A 25,162-nucleotide genomic window follows, 5' to 3' on the forward strand; every position below is an offset into this window, starting at 1 on the left:
TACATAAGGGTAGTTCTACTTCCGCCGCCTTCTTTACTGACATCTGGTTATTTTCTACAACATTGAAAGCTTCATCGAGATTTTCCCTAACATATGTAGGTTTTATATCCAGACTTACTTATAATATCGAACCAATGTAATTTAGGAAGGTGTTTGTTATTTTCTTTATTCGTGTAACTCGAACTAAAACTGGCATGTCAACATAATTGGGAACTCAGTAGTCTATCAAAGCATGCCGACTGGCGTTATAATAATATACGCGTAGCGAATAAGTTGATAGCTAACCGCATTAACCGATATATATATATATATTTGTTATTAACCCTTGTAATCATATTATTGATTTTCATCAAAACGTATCATTCGCCTGAAAGGAATTTGAGTCATATGCCAATCTTAACGTTAAGATTGTTAAAAATATCGTAATCAATCTTCAAGCACTGGTTCTTCGGCTGACGAGTTATTAAGATTATGAACCAGCGTTACAGTCGAACCTGCTGCTCAGCTGCGGCGTGGGTTGCATCCTGCTGCCAATTAGCACCAATTGCAACTTAGCGAAGGGTTCGTTCGTGCATTCATATTGCGCCTGTTTTTTATACCTGACAGTTGAACAACAAGCCCGTTTTTACGCCTCGGATCCTTGCTTTGATGACGATCCAAATTCGACATACAGTCTGGATGGCAGGTGGACCATCGTGCAGATGATAGATGGAGTGGGGTGATAGGGAAACGGAAGTAACCCGAGAAAACATCTGCTTTATCTACCACAAATTCCATCACAACTTGGCCGAGATGGAGAACCCGGATCACCTGGGTGGACCACATTCACATTGCATCAACGCCAACGTGAAAGTGATAAGTACATACGTCTGCTTACACGATCTGTGAAGAGACGGGAGGTTAAAAAAGTCAATCTAACATCCAAACTTCATGTATTTGCAACAATATATAACATTAACATAAAATAATTTTCTTATATTAATCTTAATAAATCAACAATTCTCTATTTACATTATCTCAAAAGTCTGCAGTATAATTAAAGAGTCAAATACAGCAATTTTACTGTGCACAGATTTTCTTATTTACATTATTTATAATTATTGTGCATAGTGAGTGTGATGCAGTCAGTTCTACCGGAACTCCTCTCCTAGACGGAGAAATTTTAAATAAGTATAAATATTGTTTAAATGTATTATTACTCCCCTACTACATCGGCTTCCTTCACATAAACACATTTATTCAATCTCAAGTCTCATTCCTTATCATATTTACATGTTCTTTATTCCAATTACAGTACTTGTGTAACTGTGACATTCTTATCGGCGTATAAAAATAAATACATGCTTATAAAAGTGTGGCTGAGCCAAGTGATCATGATCACACTCCGACTGTGGACGGTGCAGTTCAATATTTCAGTAGGGAATAGACCGCGTCCTCATTACAAATTACGGCCTCTGCTCCTGCTATTTCTTGTTCAGTGCAGGAAATGAAATGAAACAGATTCGAGGTTCCTGGTAGAAAACTAGCAAACCATCTTCCTGCCTTCTTTACAAACAATCGGCAGATCTGTTTATTTACCAAATGTGAAACTGCCTTCTTATGCGTACTACTAAATGATTTAAATTCCCATTGAGGTCCTCGCTATTAAAGGAGAAACGTTTGTACAGTGCGATGTGAACATGAACGTCATCAATCTAGTCAGAAAGTAAGCTTCTCTATTTGATTTGAATGACAGTGATCTCGATACCGGATATGTCAACTCTAAAATATTTAGCAGTTTGTAACGATGGTTTTGCATCTTTATCCTGGAGCGAAATAGACCAAATATGCTCTTCATTGCAACACAGGGAATGTTACTTTCTGACTGGCCAGACTTAAGTACGCCCTAGTGCCGGCTGGCGAGGAGGACCAGCAGGACGGCGGCGGAGGCGGCGGCGGCGGCGAGGCGCGGCGCGGGGGCGGCGCCCCGGCACATTTCCTTGACGAGGCCGCGAGGCAGGCCGCGTCTCTTCAGCATGTTGTTGACGCCCCGCACGTCGGTGTGGTGCAGGCGCTTGGTTCGCGACATCAGCACCGAGAACATCTTCTGGTGCCCCCGCGCGCAGAATGTGAGCACCATGTGCGAGCTCACCGCCTTCATGACCTGCACCGTGCCCGAGAAGCGCACGTTGTACCGCTCCACCAGGCTGCCTGCAACAGAATGTGCACATCTGTCGTCAGCTTATCGCTAATCCCACGAATGACAGAATTGTCATGTGGGTAAATTACTGCAACCTCACACCTCACAACTATGGCCTGCCAAACTCGTCGCTAAACAAAATCGGTTCGGTTCCAAAGTAATGTTATGTGCCTGGTGGAATTTTGAAGATGTGATTCACTGGGAGTTTATTTCAAAGCAACGGGCAGTCAATCTTTTGCAACAGGATAAGGCGAGATCCCATAACGTTCGTGGGAGGAATCGAGCTGCTATACAGCCTGATCATAAGCCTTCAGATTACCATCGCCCACTTCCTGCGTGGAAGAAATTTCAGAAACTTGGAAGCCGTTGAAATAGGTATCACCGAATTCTTCGCATCAAAAACCAAAAACTAGTACCGTCGTAGGATAACAAACCTCACTTTCAGTGAGGAGGCGTAAGACCACAGAATCTAATGGTCTTTACTTTGAAGATTAGATTAATTTCTTGTCACAACACAATTTGCTCCAAAACCAACATTACTTATCAGATAATGTTTGTATTAGCGTCGTTTCTGGTCCACCAGTTTGTACTATACTACTGTTTTCAAGAACCGCATTTCTGCTGATTCAATCTTTCTAAATTGGTGGCTATCACTTTGTATTTATTTATTACTTAGTGTGTGTTTCAATGTCTCTTACTAGCTCTGCGAAAGACGTCGTATCCTTATTTGAGTCTCATCGTCATTGTCATGCGGGGCTATGTAGTTCGCCTCAGAGTGCTTGGAATAATGACGCAGTCAACTACCCCTCACTTGAGACAAATATTATTAATTATTTTTACTCTAATCCAGAGGTCGGCAAACTTTTTTTTCCAATCGGCCAAATAGTAACTAAATTAGTCTCTAAGGGTGGTATTCATAGACTTTTCGCAGCACGCGCTACGAGCGTACTAAGCTAGCCCCGGCTATCCACTGGTTACTAGTACAGAATTCAAATCATATCCTATCGCTAACACTGGTTTATGAATACGAAAAACGCTGATAATCCACCGGAAACCCGCGCTAAAAATGTCTATGAATACGGCCCAAAGGTATTAAGTCGGCATACAGCTAGAGAGGCAAGACCTGGGGTATGACATCAGGACAGGCAATGTTTAATTGTAGGCCTCTTCTCCTCTAACCGTTCTTGCACATGTGTGACAGGTCTAATCTCTCCAACTGCACATAATTATGCGCGAAAGTAATTTTCACAAAATAATTAATTTAAGGAAAAGTAATTATAACAACAGTAATAATAATAAAAATAAATACACAATTGTTGAAATGTAAGTCTATTAATGAGAAGAATTAATTTTTTAGACAATATTTAGTCAAAACAACAACAGTAATAATAATAATAATAATAATAATAATAATAATAATAATAATAATAATGATGATGAGTAAATAATTGTTGAAATTAAGTCTAATAATGAGAAAAATTATTTTTTTAGATAATATTTTGCAATAATAATAATAATAATAATAATAATAATAATAATAATAATATAACAAGTAAAGAATTATTAAAATATATCTACTCATAAGAATGAAATTTTTGTTAGATAATATTTCGCCAAAACAACAACAATAATGATAATGAGAAGTGAATAATTGTTGAAATATAGGCCTACTAATGAAAAGAGAAAATCGTTTTTTTTCTTCACCATGTCATCAGCCTGAGGAATCAAGTGGTCTACGCTTCTAGGCACTAGCGATATGCTAGTTGAACGACTGCCTGCCATTGGACGAAAACAGCGAAAAGCGAGGCATTAAAAGCACAGTTAGAGAACAATCGACTTCTTAAAAAACAGCAGGTAAGAATAGGACAGCTAATGGAGACATACCGCGTCGCAAAAATCATTGCAGAAAAAAAGAAACCATATGATTAGTGAAGCCTTTTTAGAAGCTAGCGATGCATTGTTGGATAATTCTAAAAACAAAGGTAAAACAATTTCTGCTGTAAAGTTAGCCAACACAATGGTGGAATCCACAGACCCTCAGACGTGGTCGCTTCTGCTCAAATGGCCGTCTTTTTATGAAAATGAGCTTTGATGATTTCATAATAAAATAAGAATTTCCGAAGGTCATTCCCCTTACAGGGAAGATGATATATTTTCAAAGATAAAAAACTTTATTCCCCCTGAAAATATACCCATATCTAATTGGTAGGCTTAACAACGGATGGCAACGGATCGTAGCATTACAAGCTGCATTATACAAATGAATGACGTTATGAAACTTCTGGTGAAAAGTGTCACCAAAATGAGGTCAGCGTTTACTGATCAACAGAATTGTCAATATGATGACCTGCTGCTTCACAGTTCTACAGCGTTTGAACCTGCAATAATAAACGTGATAAGTCTTATTCTGAACTTGAGGATTCGATCTGGCTACAGAATTTTGTATTTTTAGTGGACATCACACAAAAAATTAATGTACTACTCAATTGCCTACCCCAAGGCAAAGAGAAGGACTTGGGAGAAATGATATCTGATGTTCAGGCATGTTCAAGAAAATTTAAGTTCCGGTTCTGGAAAAAAAATCTTAAGCTTGAAAAACAAATTGACAAACAGGGCTCCTCATCGTACTGAGGCAAAAGGAATGTAAAACTGTTTCAAGCTCAAGAGCACAATTTCAGACACGCTTTCAAGATTTAAAGAAAACTGAGTTTCTGGCGTAGTTTGTCGCATCACTTTTTATGGACTTTTTTTAGTAAGATATTTTACGACGCTTTATCAACATTTTAGGTTATTTAGCGTTTGAATGAGATGAAGGTGATAATGCCGGTGAAATGAATACGGGGTCCAGCATCGATAGTTACCTAGCATTTGCTCATATTGAGTTGAGGGAAAACCCCGGAAAACCTCAACCAGGTAACTTGCCCCGACCGAGAATCGAACCGGGCCACCTGGTTTCGCGGCCAGACGAACTAACCGTTACTCCACAGGCGTGGGCTTTATAGACATTGACACTGAACAATTTTCGACGTCTGTCATGCAACACGATTGCTCAGGAATAGAATTGGAAACTTACAGCTTTCCAAAATGATCTGTGTTTGAAGTCTGCCTCAAGTTCAGAATCTTTTTCCAAGGAAAAGTATCCTGTCTTGCCTTGTGTTGCTCTTCGAGTGAAGGCGTTGTTCAGTTCAACCAATCTGGGTGAGGTTCGAGTAGAAACAAATTCAGTGCACAACTGCCTTCCAATGTCTGTGACTAGCATTAAACAAATTGTAGCTGAGAGTGAATGCCATATTTCTAATTAACAAATTGAAAGTTTTTGTCACTTTTATATGAATACAGAAAATATAAAAATTGTTGCCAGGAGTGTCATACTTCTAATAAACAAAGTAGGTTCATTCTCGCTCAAGCCTGATGGATGTATGCAATGGAGGGGAAAGGAACTCACCACCCTTACTGTTACAAAACATATCAGTTTCATTACCGTTCTGGCTGCCCGCCGAGTCCCAGAAGCCCGGCTGGTGCGGCTTGGGCTGACGGAACTTGTACACCAGCACGCCGGCGTTCTCGTTCCACTGCAGGCGGATCGTGTCATCCTCGCGGTGGAGCTGCAGCACGGGACACACGTCGATCACCGTGCTGATCGTGTTCTCTTCCACCGGCTTGTCGTGCTCCACGATCTCCACCGCGTACCAGTCCCCCATCAGCTGCACAAATCAGAGTACGGCGATATAATGTTAAGATCTAATTTGTCCAAGGTGTTGAAATTGTCCACGTCATGATGTGAAGGGTTTTGGTTTGTACACTCATTCCTTCAAACAATACCTACAGAGTGTAAGTTCAGGGAATCGTGGAGGCCACACATTATTGGCAATCGTTTTGTCTTCAAACACATCGCGAATTACCCATAAAGAAATATGGGCAGCATGTACTGTTGCAGAATCCTGTTAAACGAAGTCGAAATTAAGCCCTCTTTCAGTCAGTTGATCGAAAAAGACTATAAAATCATATCAGCGCTAATTGTATATTCAAAGGTAAAAGTGGGTTATAAGATCATATCAGCGCTAATTGCCTGCTCAAAGGTAAAATTGCCCTATAATTCGTTTGTCATTAATAGGAAGTTTCTGGTCGTAAAAGGGGAACTTCATGGTTTTTCGATTGTTCTACCAGGCCTCGTCTAAAACGGGACCACCTGGTCTTCATTCATACGTCACTGTAACTTAACGGGGATTTAATTTTTATAATTATGTTCAGGAAATTAATTTTCCTAACTTTCAAGACTAATTTTCCAACATTTTCCCGACCATTGCACATACGCTTACATCAACTTGCGTTACGTTACGTCCAGAAACAGCAACAAGTGAAGGCGTAGAATAAATCCACGATATGGTGCTGAATGCCCGTCGACTGAAAGTGCCAGAAATTATCGAGGTTATGCGTATCTTATCTGAACGGGTGCGCCATATCTTAGTCAAAGTCTTGGGCATGTCCAAGGTCTACGCAAGATGGGTTCCGTGTTTGTTAACAGAGGAAAAAACATGTCCTAAGTCAGATTGCGAGGGATTGTTGGTTCGATTTGAGAAAAATACGCCCTGCTTCTTGAGGCGGTTTGTTACCACAGACGAAACCTGGATCCACTACTACAAACAGCAGTTGAAATACAGGAAGAACAATGATTTTTCACCTCCAAGGAAAGAACGAGTAAAAGCTGTTCAATCGGCTGGGAAGTCAGGCTTCCGTGTTCTGGGATGCTAAGGGGATAATCATGATTGATTATCTAGCAAAGGGGAGAACATTATTCAAATCTCCTGCAGCAAATGAAAAGGAAAGCTTGCGAGAAGAGGCTGGACAAGGCCTACAATGCGCCTCCATTCGTTCCTATCTCCCACCCTCGCACTCCTAGCACTTTCAAATCCTGTCAATGCTGTCCAGCCAGTGGCGTACGCAGCATTTCGTCAAGGGGGGGGAGGGTTGTTATTAGAATTGTTTACAATTTACATTATCGGTATTTTAAATGCTGTGTATTATTATTAAAAATATGAACTGTCAAATGGACATGACTGTAAGGAAGACAATGAATTATTTTCGTGATAGACTGGGATATTTTTTGGTTGTGAACGGTTCTCATTTTAAGCATCTGTGATGAAGTTTGGTTAGTTATAGTTTTATGGCTTACTCAACATGATTTTACATACTTATTTGTCTCAAGCTTTAAGTCCACGAAACAAGTTTAATAAATTGTTAAAAGATATGAAACGGGGGAATGGGTAAGTTTCTACCCATTCATACGTAATATTATTGTGATGTACCGAAGGGAAACTAAGAGGTGGAACTTAAACTGAGAGGATTCAATCCGGCATCGGAACTGGAATCCGGTGTGGCTTAGTGGATAAACCGTCAGCACGTAGAGCTGAAAACCCGGGTTCGAGTCCCGGTGCCGGAGAGAATTATTCTCCGCTCCACCTATCCTTCATACGTAAAATTTAATGGAGATTCGGAATATGTAAATTTTAATATAGGGCGCCATTTAAAAAATTAGTTCACTGTCGAACCCTGTATGTCTGAATAACTGTTTTCTAACACTGGCATAATATTATATGGTTTACCTATAACAGGTTTGTATAAAACTTTTTTTTTTTGTAAAATTAAAATTTAAGAAGTTATTAACAATATTCCATACTTATTGTTCACCCTGTATACGTATGTGTGTATGTATGTATGCATATATATATATATATATTAATGAATATATGAATAAATAAATGAATGCATGAATAAATAAATAAAAATAAGTGAAGAAAGAAAGAAACGAAGGAAGGAGTGACTGAATGAATTTCTTAATGAAGGAATAAATAAAGAATTTAATTTAATAAATAAAGGACTAAATTAATAAAGGAAAAAATAAAAGTAAATAAATATTATCTTGTACACAAATTAAGATTGTAATGTTTATTTATATACAATACTCAAATTTCTGGAAAGTGTTTTTCTCATTTGCACCACTTCGTGCAAATTGTGCAAAATCCTATCGGCAACTGGAAACCATGTTAATTTAGGTTTGTTGAAGTCATCTGTCCCAGCACCAGATTTCGTACGTTTTTATATTTTCTTCATTTTCGTATGAATTGTATTTTCAATTTCATCTCGGCAATTCCAAATCCATTAATTTCAATTGCCTTTGCCACGTTTTCATAAAGGTCTGTTCTGGCATTTCAAATTCTTTTATAAAGGTTAAAGTGCAATCACGTGTGTTTTCGTACAAGTTAAGAAACTTTATGATTATCCCAGAGATCCACTTAATCATTATTACAAATCAAACTCTCAAAACTTGATGCAGAAGACTACTCTGTACTGTACAATATCGGCATGCCGATCACTTGCGGATGCGTCACCACGAGAAGTTAGAATGCCACAACATTGCATGCAGTGCCGAATCTTGCACGGCAGTGAAGGTTTTACACGTTGAAGTTTTTTTTTACTTGTGCGCCAATAAATCCACCATGTTCTCGTCAAGTTGGTGTTCATCTACAGAATGTGGCATTCAAACGATGAAAACAGTGCTGAACTTATTCTTGTATTTTGGTTATGAGTTACACATAGTCCTTAATAAATGTGCTTCTTCCATGCCTAGAAATGCGTTCCATCAATATGGTCCACCCTGTATTTCGTTTGGTGTGCCGAAACGGACCATTTTATCTAGAATCGCGAATGATTATTTTTACTAATTCAACAAATATTAAAATAAGGTGAATTTTGTAATTACGTCAAAGTATTTCACATTTGTGAAAAAGGCGTTGAGTTTTCGTAGGCAATTTCGCAAGTTGCATAAGAAGCAGTTTATGGAGCATGGCGTGACCACCACCGCCCAGGACGCGTTTTAATGCGACTTGACTTCCGCGTGCGAGTTCATTGTTCTTGGAATAACATTCAGCTACAATTTCCCTTTTAATGTTCTGATCAAAACTGAGAAGCAAAGTTAGGCAATGGAAGGAAGTCCGCATTTTGTAAGTTTATGCTATTTTATAAAATAAGAAGGAAAAGATTACAGTGAAAAAATGGTCGCTAGAGTCTGGTACTTACGCCACTTCTTACCCAACTTTCAATAATATACGGTACACTACTTCGCACTTATGCCACTTTTTCCCTTTATTTCTTAATCAGTCAATGTAGGCCTAATTTACGTAGATCAAGTGTTTTCCTGAAGAAGTTCAATTATAATTTTATTCTCTGGAATCTAGGTAACATTTCATATTCCTTACTGGATTTATGTTTAATGTGTGATTTTGTCACATGTAATGGAAATCGAGAAGGTAATCAGATGTAATCCCGAATAAATCGCCATTTCATGTTCCTTCTATTAATTACATTTCACGCGCATCATTATGGACTAAACGGATTTATAGATTATGAAGGGGAACAATATTCGGCTGAGGCTGTCCAAGTGTAGGTTTAGTGTGAGAAAAAAGAGCTTTCCAACCATTATCTAAAGTTTATCGTGCAAGTCTGAAAACTAGCGAACAGAAATTCAACAAATGAGAAGGGTAACAACCACCGTGAATACAGCAATGACCATACCTTGATCAGGGACATGAGACTTGCGGGCACTCTTTATTTGAGTGACATACCTAACCTGTAATCGTGAGTTCAAAGCCCACCTACGCTTGCTATAGCTGAAGATAGTTAGGCGTTCCCTCAATTTGTGCGCACAATACACCTGCCGAACAATCTGGTCCACTCCCTTCAGCTCGCCCCATTTCCGGTGAATCTCACCACTCGGAAGGCGTCGTTTTGGGTGATGCACACAGGCACATAAATCTCTGTTGAACCCAGGCCCGCTAGAAACGCAATAGGCGCAGAGGTCTTCGAGATGGAAGTACGTGAAGTTGTCCCAGAGTTACGAACTTGTATACGGTTGGATTTACAGTAAGCTTGCCATTACTCAGTGAACAGCACATCAGAGTAGACAATACCAATTAATCAAATTCCGCTGAAACGAATTAGCAACAACCTTCCAACGCAGCCACGGAATGATACCAAATACACCAGGATATGGTCAACAAACACAGCCGAGTGGTTAGACCAAGGTTCGATCTCCGTCTGTGTGCAAAGCGGGTAATGCGGAGCTTTCTCGGGGTTGAACCAGGCCTGCACTGTAAGAACACGAGACACTTGTCATTTATTGGATTATTCTGCCAGTGCACTGGAGTACCGTTCGAGGTCGTCTTTCTCTTCTGCAGGGGCGTGAGCATTTAGAACTACGATATCGCACCATCTACCCTTAAGTAGTAACTATGGTAACCTGTCACTGATATATTCGACCTTTTTTACTGCTGATTTTATTCTTTTATGAACAAAGAATCCTGTTCCTAATTGGTGATTAATGTTTCCTTCCCCATAATACAACAAGTAATCTCCCATTCGTGATATGCCATTCTCATCTAACCTAACCTCTTGTACTTCCACGAAGTCTATTTTATACCTAGCTAGTTCTTTTTCTACTAATGTTACCCCTCCTGTTCTATAAAGACTAGTTACGTTCCAAGTGCCAAATCTCAAAACCTTATTCCTTTGATGTGGTCGTGCCAGACAATCTGTCCCATTCCGAGGCTTATTGTATGGATTCGTAACAAGCTGTTTTTTACGGTGATGGGTTGTTAGCCCTTCGCCCAACCCCCTAGCTGGAGGACCACCCCTTATCGGCTGTCCACGACTGCTTATTCAATATATTCGCAGCTACCCTCCATATCTGGAGGCCGTCTTCTCTATCCGCAACCTGAGGACGCGACATGCCGTGGTGATAGGGACCCACCATACATAATATACTACGTCTATTAGTGAAGTCCTTAAGCCTATATTTTTGATTATTGGTAAAGGCTTTAGTAAGTCTGCATGTGAAGCATTCTAGTCCCTGATAGTACGATAGTCTCCGAGAGCCCAGTGTTAGACCTTGGTCCGTGTTTCAAGTGTGAGCGGCGCTACCGTCCGAGGACTCCGGAGGCCGGGGACGTGGCTGAGCCATTTCATCTAGAATCCGTTGCTTGAGGGCCTCGATTGTACTCGGTGGTTCCTCCTGGTAAACTCTACTCGAAGAAGTCACAAGCTGTTGGGTGTGGTGAACGCACGCAATATCCCCATATCGAGAAATGACACGATTAGGAAACAAGCCGTTCACGCTTACTCTCGCTGTGTGGCTGGTAGCTCCGTCTCCTCGTTCACATCGCACCGAGCAAGTTGTTGCAACATGTCCGACGTCACACTCTCCTCGTTCACATCGCACCGAGCAAGTTGTTGCAACATGTCCGACGTCACACTCTCCTCGTTCACATCGCACCGAGCAAGTTGTTGCAACATGTCCGACGTCACAGTCTCCTCGTTCACATCGCACCGAGCAAGTTGTTGCAACATGTCCGACGTCACAGTCTCCTCGTTCACATCGCACCGAGCAAGTTGTTGCAACATGTCCGACGTCACAGTCTCCTCGTTCACATCGCACCGAGCAAGTTGTTGCAACATGTCCGACGTCACAGTCTCCTCGTTCACATCGTACTGAGCAAGTTGTTGCACATGTCCGACGTCACAGTCTCCTCGTTCACATCGCACCGAGCAAGTTGTTGCAACATGTCCGACGTCACAGTCGCAGCATGCGCCCTATGATCCCCATGTAGTAACTTCCGCGGAATGGGAAGGTTGCTGATGGAGTTATCGAGGGTTTACGTCACTTCAAAACCTGAAGTTTTGCTTGTTTACGTACCCGGACAGATGGAAATGGGCCTTGTCACTCATCCATAGGTTGTGTACGATGTCCTCATCTTGCTCAACCAAATTCAAAAAGTCTTCGGGTGATATAATGTACTTCATTGAGAGCTTGAAAGAGTTGATTTTATACGGGTGGCAGTGAAGATCAATCTTACCGTTCTGCTGGAAATGTGAAGTATGCTATGCTCTACGTATGTTTTCCAGAGTTCGCACTGATTTTGGTCTTCCAGGCTTCTTCTTTGTCGTTGACGAAGTCTCTTCAAAGTTCTGAACCCAGTTTTTATTGCTTGGACTGATTCCACGGAAAGCACGACGCGCTACCGTTTTGATAAAACGCTAGTTCATGACTTGCAACTAATGCTATGGTGTATAGCTTTCTAATTCGGTACAGCGAGATTCCCGCTCATTTCAAAATCATTCGTTATTCTGCCCCACCTTCTATTAATTGTGTAAATAAAAATTAAATATCCGACAAATATTTTTGGATACGTACTTTCTGTATGCATTCCACAATGTATGCAACTGGTTAGTCAATTTAGAGTAAATCGCGTAGCAACTTTGTGCTTTTTACCGAAATGAAGATCCATAATTAATTAATTAATTAATTTTGAGTTCGGGGTAGAAGAAGATATCAGATGATAGACGACATGAAGAAATATGGATCATATGAGACAAAGAGGAAGGCAGAAACTAGAAAATACTGGAGAATGCTGGGTTTGTAGTGAAAGACCTGCCCTTGGCCAGAATACTATGAATGAATTAATTAATTTTTAATACACATATTTCACGTACACCATTTTCATAGAATATACAAGGTGGGCCAGTCAAACGGAAAATTTCAAGGCGCAGAAGAAGAATGAAAAGTTACTTACTATATCAATTTTTTATTTTAGTAGGTTATTTTATGACGCTTTATCAACAGCTTAGGTTATTTAGCGTCTGAATGAGATGAAGGTGATAATGCCGGTGAAATGACTCCGGAGTCCAATACCGAAAGTTACCCAGCATTTGCTCATATTGGGTTGAGGGAAAACCCCGGAAAAAACCTCAACCAGATAACTTGCCCCAACCGGGAATCGAACCCGGGCCACCTGGTTTCGCAGCTAGACGCGCTAACCGTTACTCCACAGGTGTGGACTATTATATCAATTTAATGAGTAGAAATCATAAGTACATGAATAACCATTAGATATGAAACAAGAAAAAAAATTCTTAAAAATTACGTTAGCCAAGTGACCTCCATTGAAACGCACACATTCTTCTAGTCTGGCGACGAACTGTTGCATAACGCCTCTGAGCATATTGACAGGTATCGAGCGACCTCTTCTCATATACGTTATTTTAGGGCTGGAATTGTTCGGGTGGATTGCCCCAAACACCTTCGTTTTGAGGTGTCCCCATATGAAGAAATCACATACGCTTCCCGTTAAATCAGGTGACTTAGGCGGCCAAGCGATATCCCCTTTCCGAGAAATGACGCGGCCCGGGAACAAAGCATTCACAGCATCCATCGAAATTCTTGCGGTGTGGCTTGTTGCTCTGTCCCGTTAAAACAGGAAAATGGGCGAGTTGTGATGTAAAATAGTTCTGTATCATTTCAATATATAGTCACTACATTTCCAGCCTCATTTTCAAAGAAGCATGGGTCGATTATTCCAGTTGATGAAATCGCGCACCATACCGTTATCTTTTTGGGAATGGAGAGGTTTCTCATGACCATTGAAATCAATTAATCGCAGTTTGCAATAACGATGAGCACCATTCAACAAACCTTGGTAGAGACAAACAACTTTGTTACTAGGGAACGCGGAGATAGTGACGTCACCGCCTAAGGAGTCATAAATTGTAAAGTAAATAGGTAGAGAAGAGACGGTTATGTTCATTCCCACCCTCTGCATATGAACAGTATACTCCCATCAAATCTTTTCGTTTGACCGTACAAGTAGATTCTGAATACGAACAAAACCCGTTCCATAGTTCAGTACTGTACGCGTCGTAGAAAAAACCAATTCTGTGCTGAAACAAGTCATGACGATGCTTTGTGTAAATAATATTGCACAAAAGCAAACGAATTGTCTAAATAATAAACATGTACATATCAAAATTATATTACTATAGTTTTCTTAAAAACTACAAACGCAAAACAAATTAAAAAAAAAATTGATCTACAAAAATCATAGAACGCCTCCTGCAACATTTTACATCGAAGTTTTGTTGTGGGTGCCTATGACTCCGGTACTGAATGCAGTAGAGAAGTGCAATGCCGTTAGTGGAATCCGTATACTAACTGAATTTTGACATGCAATGGCGCCGAACACTATTCGAAACGAAAAATCAGCCAAGAGCATATATGGTATACACAGATGAAAATACAAATGGCGTCAAATCTGCAGGAAAATGAATTAGTCAGCACAGAGGAAATGAAGAAGTCCTTGTGAGACAATGAAGGAATTTTGGCACGCATACCAAGTGTTTCGCCCACGGGCCAAACGTGTGCGCGTCTCAAGAAAATTGCAAAACTGGAGCGTGGCGTCAACCATAGTGGAACGAAACCTGCAATGATCACAAACTATGACATTATATACTATTTACCCTTCTTGTATTACATGATAAGCGGCACATATTCAGTACTAATCATACATAATTTGACACATCAAGTTTTAATTAATTCATTCATTTCAGAAATCAACAAGTATATATGTTAGAAACACAAAAAATTACAAGATGTACAAGAATAACATTATGGACTCTATGCATATCGATTTCAAAACAGGCTGTACACCCTGTTATCATTTAATTTGTACAAAGTTAACTTAGTAGTAATTGGGAAGACTCATTAACATCGCCTACTGCTGACGATCAGGCCACATTTTCTTGTTCAGAAGGTAATTTACAAGTTGCATGTAAAATAATATCAGTAAATATTGGGTTGATGCGAACGTTTTCATAGCGTTTTTTTTTTTTTTTCAGTGGCAGGGGTTTTTTCAACAGAAAACAGAAATTAATCAGTAATATATTCTCCTACATTATACACGACTCTCTGCCAACGCTCGGGTAGTTTTTCGATTGCGCGTCTGAAGAAATCTGCCGGTTTGGAGTTAAAGTCGTCAAGTCAAGGCGGAAATCTAAGGGCGCAAGATCGGGATAATATGAGGATGTGGAATCACCTCCTAACCAAAAGTCCTAGACAATCATGTCAGCGGAGTGTGGCGTGCATTATCGTATTGCAGTCTTAAATTGTGGCCACAAGACGTCTTGAGTTGTTGGCAATGAATGCCAGAACTTATGGTTGCAGCAATCCGTACAATAACTTTCGTACGGGATGTTGTTTTGAAACTACAGGATAATTTTCTTGCAGTGCGTTCTCCGATGGCATTCTCTCCGTTACACGGTACAAATGTTTCGAGCCGCCTCCGCTGCCTTTACTTCTCTATTGAACTCTATCTTCTTTAGCCCAAAGAGAGCACAAACTTTCTTCAAATCCACGCATTTACAAGTACAACACTCCAAATAACAAATGACAAACGATAAACAATCTCCTAACAACGCTACGAAAACCTTAAGGCGTAAGCAGCTAGAGCGAATATGATTGGACGTCTATAACAATTTTAATTTTATAAAATTTCACTGCTGTCATCGGCTGTTACTGCTGCCAACATAACAGTTAGAAAATCACTACCAGTTGTATTTCTCAGTACCAAAATTCGAAACGAAGTTGGCAAAAGAAAATTCAACTTTCAAACTAGAACATCACCATAATCCACTGGCATATGTACTAATGGGGGAAAATGGTTAGATTTCACCCTTAGGGTATCAAGTAAGCTGATTCGGACTGTCGAGAAGAACTAGGACACAAAAAGTGAACTTGAAAACAACATGTGAGCTCGATTGATCAAAATACAAACAAAATTCAGCATTTCTTTTCTCCCAATCTAAACTTATAGATGTATTGCCAGTTGCTAAATCATTAACAAAATAATTTGAAATTCAGTTGGCGGTTTTGTGGCCAGTCATACCGCGATAAAAATGTTTGGATTATTTAAGCTAGTTTATTGATTTAAATTGTCCAAGTGTAGGAATGTACACCTCCAACTTCATAGAACAAAGTGCACTGTAATAATTAAGACGGCCATAGTCATTAATATTCTAAAGCAGCAAGTATGAGATATGAAAGAAGTTCCAATTTCCTGAATTATTATTAACGAACCGACAGATATATTATACAAATTCGCAGTGTATCTGTTGCAGGTATTATAACAGGATGTCTCTCGTTAAGATAGGAAATTGAATGGGCGATTTTTCCCTCTAAAAGTCGACTTTTAAAGAAATAATTGCGAATTTCCTTGAAAACAATCTGGCAACTCTGGTCAGAACATATCGGTCAGCTTCAGTACATACGTGTGAGCAGTGATAGTGCGACTGTTCTGTCAAAAGTGCTTTATTTAGACTTTATCATGAACAAATTTTTAATTAGAAAAAGACAATCTGAACCAAGTTCTCGGTTAGATAACAGAAGTGCTACTTCAAATAATTTGAGCAAAAATTCCCTTCAGGATTCATAAAAGCGTAGCCTACTGCGTTTCGTAAATAAAGTGATGAAACTTGAAATATGGTTTTACGTGGCGTGGAGATGAGTGTCTTATATGCGGAAATGTTTTGTCAAATCAGTCGATGGTGCCGTTTAGAAAGTAATCGTCCTCATGTACGCTAAACTTTTGGAAGATAATTTTTGGTGTGCGAACTAGCATATCTTGCCGTGAGACGAACTTTTTAAATGTAAGCATGCAGCACAAACAAACTTCAAGGATTTTTACAAAAAACTGAAGTTTTGGGAATGTTCGGTTATAGCGGGTAAATTATTGCCCTTTCCTTTAGTTGAGAGTTTTGAAAATCGACTTGCTGAAAATGAAAAAGAATGTTTGAAGAAGTTAATAGCAAGCACCTAAATGCGTTACAAACTTCATTAACAAAGTATTTCCCGAGCTTATCCGTTTGAGAGTTAGAATGAGTAATTTCTCCTTTTGGTGAGATCAACATTCAAAATGCTACCAACCTGCCAACGATAAAAATGAGTTGATATATTTGTCATGCCATTCTACTATGATAACAACATTTCTAGACAATTCAGTGCAGCTTTTGGATTTATGCGCGATGTCAGTATCCCACAATTGCAGAGAGGGCTGCCGTTTTCAACGTCATACTTGTGTGAATCAACATTTTTTACCATGAAAATAGTGAAATCTAAACAAAGGAACAGTCTGCTGCATCTTGAAGATGATTTACGTGTTGGTCTGTCAACCATAACACGACGTATAGAGAAACACTGTGCAATTCACCAAGCGCAGACTTCAAATTAATTAAAAATTTGTAATAGGTGACTTCAAAAACGGTAATAAAAATCTTTTATCGGACATCCAGCATAGATAGGCTGGGATTTTTGACATATTATATCTTTGTTTTCTTCTAATGCTGCTAGCTTTTTAGAATTGTCGATTGCGTGTTAACATCGACCTATCTACAACACTGGATGGCCGACACTACATAGAAGTTATCAGTGCCTATTTTCTGGCGGAACGCGCTGGAACGACTTTCCGGCACTTTTATTTTGCATTTTTCATCATGGAACCGAAATATGTGTGAATAACTATCTTTTTGATATAATTTTTATTTTAATTCCGATTAGACCTTGAAAGTTTTAGTTGGACGAAAAGGAGGTTAAAAACGACAAAATTTTCGTGCAGTGAGCAGTAATCATCTCCTCGTCCGCTATAAAATATTCTACATAGAGTTCCACCACCTTTTTCTTTAGAAGAAAAGCTCTGGTTGTTATTATATCGTTATTATTAAAGACAAATAAGTGTGTCGCGATATCGTGGGCGTTCAGTAAAGTGTATCGTCAGTCAAAAAAGGTTGGGAACCAATGCATTAGCCTAACCTTTGTTCTAGCGACAATGAGAAAATGCTGTTCTCAATTAAGTAGATAACTGAATCTAAGTCAGGACTTAAATTCACAAGCCACAAACGGGGGGGGGCTAGATACCCAGCTATATGACGTGCATCAGTCTGCCCCTCTGAAGAAAAACAATCGCTAAACAGGAAAATTCTTTAGCCAACTTGATCGCCGCAATCTCGTTCTCGTCTCGTAACTGCACTGATTTGTGTTACCCTTTATTGGATACAATCAATGTTACTGTTGCCATCTTGGTGAAAAGAATATTCATGATAAAAGACAGGCCGAATCACTCAGCCAATCAAAGCAAGAGTAGACGTTTGGAACCTGTCCACCGGGCGAAGAAAATTGACCAATAGGAATTTATGTTTTACGAATATTTGCAGTTATCACTGTTGAAGTACAAGGAAACTGGAAATTTGTAGACAAACTGGTTATATCTACCTACCTTAGTTGCTTCATTCGTAACAGAGACACGAATATTGCTAAGAGAAATCGAAAATGGCTATGTAGCCTACCGTGTCCAGGTCGATATCCTTCTGGTACCACCTGCTGAAGAGGCGGCAGGAGCCCTCCGTCGTGGGGCACAGGGCACCGGCCAGCAGCACCAGCACCAGCACCACCCGAATCGCCATGCCGGCCGGATGTGGGCTTCACTGTCCCTCGCACGCATTAAATACGGACGCTACTTGACCTGGCATTTAACACCGGTTGCGAAATGTCTTGTACGCTTCTTATTCACAGTGTCTCGCCATTTTCGTTTTGAGCATTCAAATTCTCTTCTCTCTTCGGTTTCTAGTGCGAAGATGATGTGATAAAAAATTTTGAGGAATACAAAGATAGGATCCATAATGCGGAAATTAACGAGTTCATAAAAATTTAAAATGGGACTGCACTGTACAATACTGTTAAAAATTGATACGAGCTAAGATATATTCGGAACATAATATCACTAAAACTAGTCAATTTTTCATCCAAGTTTAACACAATATTTCCAATTCAAATTCTAGATTCAACTGGATATTCGGTAAAGGAATTATTCTTGTTCGTTGGACAAAATTCGAGTCTTTTTGGACGAAAAAAATGTAGCAGCTCTCAGACTTTCCTCAAATTATGTTAAAATAGTTGTGCCAGTTCTGCAGTGTATTTTCGATTTGTGGAAAATTGTTAATGTAGAATTTCAAGAACACATTAGGTTATATAAATTTTAAAAGGTATGGACTTGTTTGTTATTTAGTTAGAAAACGGGAAGGATTAGAAACAAAGGAATCACTGAAAAATAAATCTGGAAAACTTTCTAATGATACAAAAGTTACCCTATACCATATCAGAAAAACTTTAATTCTTAGTTGCAAAATTCCTTTTATCTGACATGGGATTTAAATATCCTCTGGGTAAATTTCTAACGGATCATTTAGAGGAAGCTGAGTGGGGACAATTATCAGATATTGCAATCTGGAAATATCTTAAATTACTGAGCCTTCATCAATTAAATTGGCAACATGCTCAATTTTATATATAAGAGATTTCTGATCTATACTAATAAAGAAATTGATACCGATGGTGAAGAATATATGGACTCTTGTTCAGAAAGTCAGTTTCCCGATGTAATTTCAGAATGTCAAGCGGTTGAAATTAGTGATGGAAATAGGATTAAGTGCATTGCAGGCTATGTAAGCAGATCAGTGAATTGCAAATGAACTTGAAATAGAAACCCAAGCTCATGAATCTAATCATTACTTACGACTGGCATATAATAGAGGGCAAATCAGATTTTGTTTCGTCACCGTTATTAAACGCTTATATTTTTTTCAAGTTCTCGTTTCCGAAATTCAAGAAGAAACGGAATGTATTAGGAATCAAAGATCATTAATCATCTCAGTGAGGTTAGAATTATGTGCAAGTAAAGATATTTTCTGTAAGTGTTATGTTTGTGATGCAAGCAAACTTCTTGTGAAAACAAATGTAAAAGTGGCGACAAACATTTTTTGAATAGCTAGGCCTATAGAAATATAAATTTTCAGTATATGTGAAGGAAAAAAGACGACGAAATTACAGACTTATAGTTAGGAAGAGATGCAGATAATTCGTATGTAAGTTCCATTTGTATTTTTTTAAATCATTAGATTAGGGAAAATTATTTCCAATTTAGAAACTATAATTGAATAAAACTACTATCATATGCTAGACGGAATTACATATATATCCCAATATTTTAAGTAACAAACAAGTTGAATTAACAAATAATTTATAGTTTCGATTGTTTTAAGGTAATAAATAATCAATTTGCAGGTATTTGCTCCTTATCGTCTTGTAATCGCGAGGTGACAGCTATCACGGTCGGCCGTGTGTTGTGACGTCACCAATCAAGCCTTCAGGCCTGATACATGCCAGGGACCTCGCTGAGACTCAGAATGATTCAGACAATGCAACAGCAGACCTGTGTTAAAAAAGAAGATATCAAAAACGGTTAGATTTAATGGCAAGAAAGGAACAGTACCGATATGCTGCAACCGCTCGAGGACATGATTTCCACATACAGAACAGATGGCCACGAACTAGGATCTTCAGGAGACCTGGTCAACAGATGGTCTAATTCCGTGCTCTTCAGTAAAAGGAAGCAGAATAGATCCTTTCATAATTTCATTCAATGGCTGAATTAGGCCGTAATCGCAAAAATAAATCTCGCATTGACATACGTATTAGTGACGTCTCCACGTGTGCGTTCCCGTCCCTTGAATCAGGAAAATAGCGAGTCTTTGATGTAATTTGAGTCGAGGCGATCGTTATGACGGACATGTGAAGTCCTAGCTTCCAGGTTTTCTAGTATTTTAAGCCATCTTATCTGCTGTGTCCAGTAATCGTCTTATAGTTATGAAATATTGCAGAGTGAAGAGGGAAGTACATCTTAGGAAGGTAAACCAATACTGATGGTACCAATATTCTAGAATGAGTTGATCTTGCACAATAACTGAAAGCTAGTGCAAGACAAAACAAATATGTTAATAGGTAAAACGTAGAAATTGTATTTAAATAATAATATATCTTTGTGTAAAATTGTTGTCTGTAATGTGTCTGTGATCTATTATATATAATAAACCAATATATAGTTATGAAATGAATATACACTTCGTCTCATTACTTTAGCAATTTGCTGGCCAGAATACCCCAGATCACATGTAGATTGCTCATTCCTATGTTAAAATCGGTTGCACTTTGAAGAGAACAACCGCCAGGATTGCCACCCGTCCGCCGTAAACGAACACGAGATGGCAGTACAGTCGCTAATGCAATTCAAATGGGAGTTATGACGTGGCTCCTTATGTAACAACTAGATAGCAGCATAGTAAACCTGACAAAAGTTGTTACCGTCAAAACCTATAACGGCGAGCAATCTGGGTGTATATGATCTAGGAGAATACCGAAGGCTACACGTGAATAGACTAACTTGGGGTCGTACCCAATGATAGGTCTGAATTTCGTCTTGACAAAATAATACAAGTAAAATTATTTGCAAAATCAATCTGTAACATGGCAAAATTAAGAATGAATGTACAAGAATGGTAACGTCTAGCTTTAACAATCATTTTCATGTATCACAAAAACCACGGTAAGAGATTCCGAAGTGTCTAATTTCCAGCATCGTTATTGTTACGTTCACAAGAAAAAACGCTTTTTATACATAATTTAGGTTACACATTGCTACAGTATGTTTCACTTTTTAGGTTTGTAATGGATTAATTTCAAACTGTAAATAGTGTTTGAAGTTACTTTCACCCCTGATCACATATCACAGACTGGCCATCCCCATGTTAAAAATGGTAACACGTAAAAGATAACAACCACCAGGATCGCCACTGTCGATTGGTAACGACCGCTTGATGGAAGTACATTTGCTCCGTGCAATTCAAATGAGAGTTATAACGTGACTTCTTCTGCAGTATCTAGATGGCAGCATAGTGAAATTGATAAAAGTTGTTGGCTTCAAATCCCACAAGGCTGATCAATCTATTACATGTGATTTGGGCTTTCACTAGCCTACCTTAATTGCAGCGCACTTCGATGATGTTTAAATAAATTACAATAAATGTTTCAAGTGGAACAACATTCTTAACTCAAATTTCTATATTCTTTTCTTCATTCTGTCAACAGCTGTTAATGCCACATGTACAAAAATAATTGAAAACCGTACGTTTGGAACGATGCAATGCTTGATGTAACAGATCTACATTGTAAATTTTGAATTTTGTAACACTGGGGGGAAAAAAAGAGGTTACTTTAGTAACTCACGTTACGTGGCGCATGGTTGTATTTACTCGTATATCCTGTAAGCAAAATGCACAGGTAGTATTCAAGTCTAAACATGTCATAACTTAGCTGAGGTCACTGTCTCTCTCTTTAGAATAATATACTCGTACATAAATCTCAGAACAAGACAATTTTGTTCACCGAAAGAGTTGCTTGTAGCAAGAACTAACAAACTCGCGCGAAAATAGAAGAATGACACATTCCCGTAAGAAAACATGTTAAAGTTCACCTAATGTACTCCAAGGAAATATTGAAGTTGAAGACAAAATTATAATTTAAAAATTCAGTGCTTTTGTTCTTAATTTGTAGAATGGCCCGAACCTATAGGAAAATTAGTGAACGGATATATCTTTGGTCCTGTAATCTTGCCCATTGGAGCGTTTCGAGGGGAGATATAGCTAATGTGGTCGTAGTTGCGGATGTTGCAAATGAAACGTATGCAGGCATCATGAACGCGTTGTAATCTTTGGGCTTAATTGGAATTTAGATCTGGAATGTCCCAGTATCAAAATGTGGTATCATCAATGTTTGTATGAGAATTCTTTTTAATTGAACGGGAAGAAACATTTTCAGACGATTTAACGAATGTAGAACGGCGAAGGCGGTCTACATGAGTGCGTGACTTGGACAGTCCTCATTCATGTTCACACCTACATATTTAATATAGGGACTGAATGGAATTACAGATTCATTTAATTCCACAGAATTTATAAAAGCGAATTTTAAAATGCGTGAGAGCCGTTGTTGCCAGATTACAACTGCCTGAGACTTAGTTGGATTAAACGTTAAGTCAAATTTTGTAGACCATGCTGACAATGAGTTCAAGCCACTGTTCAATTTGTCTACTGTCATTTAGAGTTTCAGGTCGCGTATGTGCATATATAGTGGCATCTTCAGGATAGAGCATGTATTTACTATGTTTTAGAGTCTGAAATATGTCATTTATGTAGACTGCAAACAGAAGAGGTCCCAATACGGATCGCTGGGGTACCCCCGCCTTTACTGCCCGCCATGTTGAATATTGGTTATTAAAAATTACACACTGCTGGCGGTCATAAAGATGGGATGAGAACCAGTTAACCGCGTTGTCAGAGAGCTGTAGGGCTCTGAGCTTGCAGAGGAGCAAGTCTATGTTCACGGATTTATTTTTTTTATTTTATTGGGTTATTTTACGACGCTGTATCAACATCTAGGTTATTTAGCGTCTGAATGAAATGAAGGTGATAATGCCGGTGAAATGAGTCCGGGGTCCAGCACCGAAAGTTACCCAGCATTTGCTCGTATTGGGTTGAGGGAAAACCCCGGAAAAAACCTCAACCAGGTAACTTGTCCCGACCGGGAATCGAACCCGGGCCACCTGGTTTCGCGGCCAGACGCGCTGACCGTTACTCCACAGGTGTGGACATGTTCACGGAACCCAATGCATTCGTAAAGTCTAGAAATTTCATCACAGATTGTACATTGCTTCAGTTACTTAGACAATGACAGTAGCAGTACTATGTTCTGCACGGAAGCCAGATTGATACGGATCCAGCACGTTCAGATAATCAGAAAGTTGGTTGTGAATGATTCGTTTCACCGCCTTCGACAGGGCAGGTAAAATGGTGATAGGAGCGTAATCGCGAAGTACGAATGGAGATTTAACTTTAGGAAGGAAATGAACAAAGTCTTTTTTCCAAATATTGGGGAAAGTTGCTCATTGAGGACTAAGATAATATAATATGTAAGATTTTGTTTACTAAAATAATGCTAATGCTATCTATACCAATCACCTTGGTTTTAATCCGTGTCAATGCTGGAAAGACGTGAAGTGAAGTGGAATTTTTCTCTAGTTAGACTTACGTAATTTTCCAATTCACTTATTGCATTCTGTCTTGCAGTTGCAGATACGAAGTAGTCATTCAGTTGGTCTAGAGAGATAGAAATTGTTTCTTCCTGCTCTTTTGTATCCCCTAGTTCTATTGTTCCGAGTTTTTGCCACATAGTGCTTGGAGAGCCATCATCTGTATACTGCAGTTTTGCGTTTCTGAATGTCTGGGTTGTCTTGTTGCGTAAACATTTATAGGTCCTGAAGTTTAAGTCACATTTGTTACGCATGTTCTATATGCCTGTCACTAAATCCCGAATGGTAGTTGTAAGCCATGGAGCAAGTTGTCTCTTTGTGCGTTTCGTCTTTACAGGAGAATGTTTGTCATAAAGTTGGAGAATTATTAACTCTGTTTACTTTTTCGTCAGCTGTGTGTGCATGCCATATTGTTTTCCACGGTAGTTGTAGCGCGTCTTGTATGTAGTAAAGCTGTCTCGTTGATATGTTTCAGGCCAGCATATTTTTAAGGAGAGGTTTAGGACATTTTAAAGAGTGTGCAATAATAATATGACCAGAAATACCAGGTGTTCATAGTTGGCCATGTCAGTACATGTCAACATTTTTTGTAATAATTAGATCCAATAATATGTCTGGTATCGGTGTGTGATGGATAGGATTTAAAAGTAGAATGAATAAATCGAAGGACAGGAACATTTCACAAAGTTCAATTGTTTCACTGTTGGATGTAGCGAGCAGATTTGTGTTAAATCGCTCATGATTATTACGTGTTCATAAAGCGGCAAAAGATTTAATAGAGGGGTTTCAAGATAGTTTATAAATCTCATTTTATGGGATTTATATATAATACAGAGAAGATATTTATAAAATGATACAGAAATTTCAATAAATAAGATTTCAGGATGAGCCGAATATTCATTAGGTGAGTGATGAATAATTTTAGGTTGTAGATTAGGAATATTGCAAGCACTATTAGCAGCAGGGTAGAATCTTCGAAGATATTAAAAGCCTAGGCGAGCGAGTGGTGAGAGGGGACGTCGCTATCCTCGCTAGACAAGGGATCCGAGCCCTTGAACTAGGCGCAGAACGATAGAGTAAACTCACTCCATTAGTACTCAAGGTGACACACGAAAACCAAGGCTTCGAG

The 25,162-nt window shown here is 39.0% G+C and overlaps 1 protein-coding gene across 3 annotated transcripts in view; it reads right to left on the reverse strand.

The window, feature by feature from the left end:
* Positions 1-915: 915 nt before the first annotated feature.
* Positions 916-25,162, reverse strand: part of LOC138697005 (uncharacterized) — a 44,501-nt gene continuing 20,254 nt past the window's right edge. For 2 of the 3 annotated variants that reach the window (XM_069822598.1, XM_069822596.1), the window contains exons 2-3: positions 5,661-5,883; positions 916-2,190 (exon numbers count right to left, since the gene is read on the reverse strand). In XM_069822598.1, the coding sequence (XP_069678699.1) occupies positions 1,886-2,190; positions 5,661-5,883 (528 nt within the window). In that variant the 3' untranslated portion in view covers positions 916-1,885. Of the gene's footprint in view, positions 2,191-5,660; positions 5,884-18,400; positions 18,543-25,162 lie in introns of those variants that run through there. The other variant, XM_069822597.1, reaches the window with a different exon arrangement.

This window comes from Periplaneta americana, chromosome 3 (genome assembly GCF_040183065.1).
Source record: "Periplaneta americana isolate PAMFEO1 chromosome 3, P.americana_PAMFEO1_priV1, whole genome shotgun sequence".
Taxonomy (NCBI): domain Eukaryota; kingdom Metazoa; phylum Arthropoda; class Insecta; order Blattodea; family Blattidae; genus Periplaneta; species Periplaneta americana.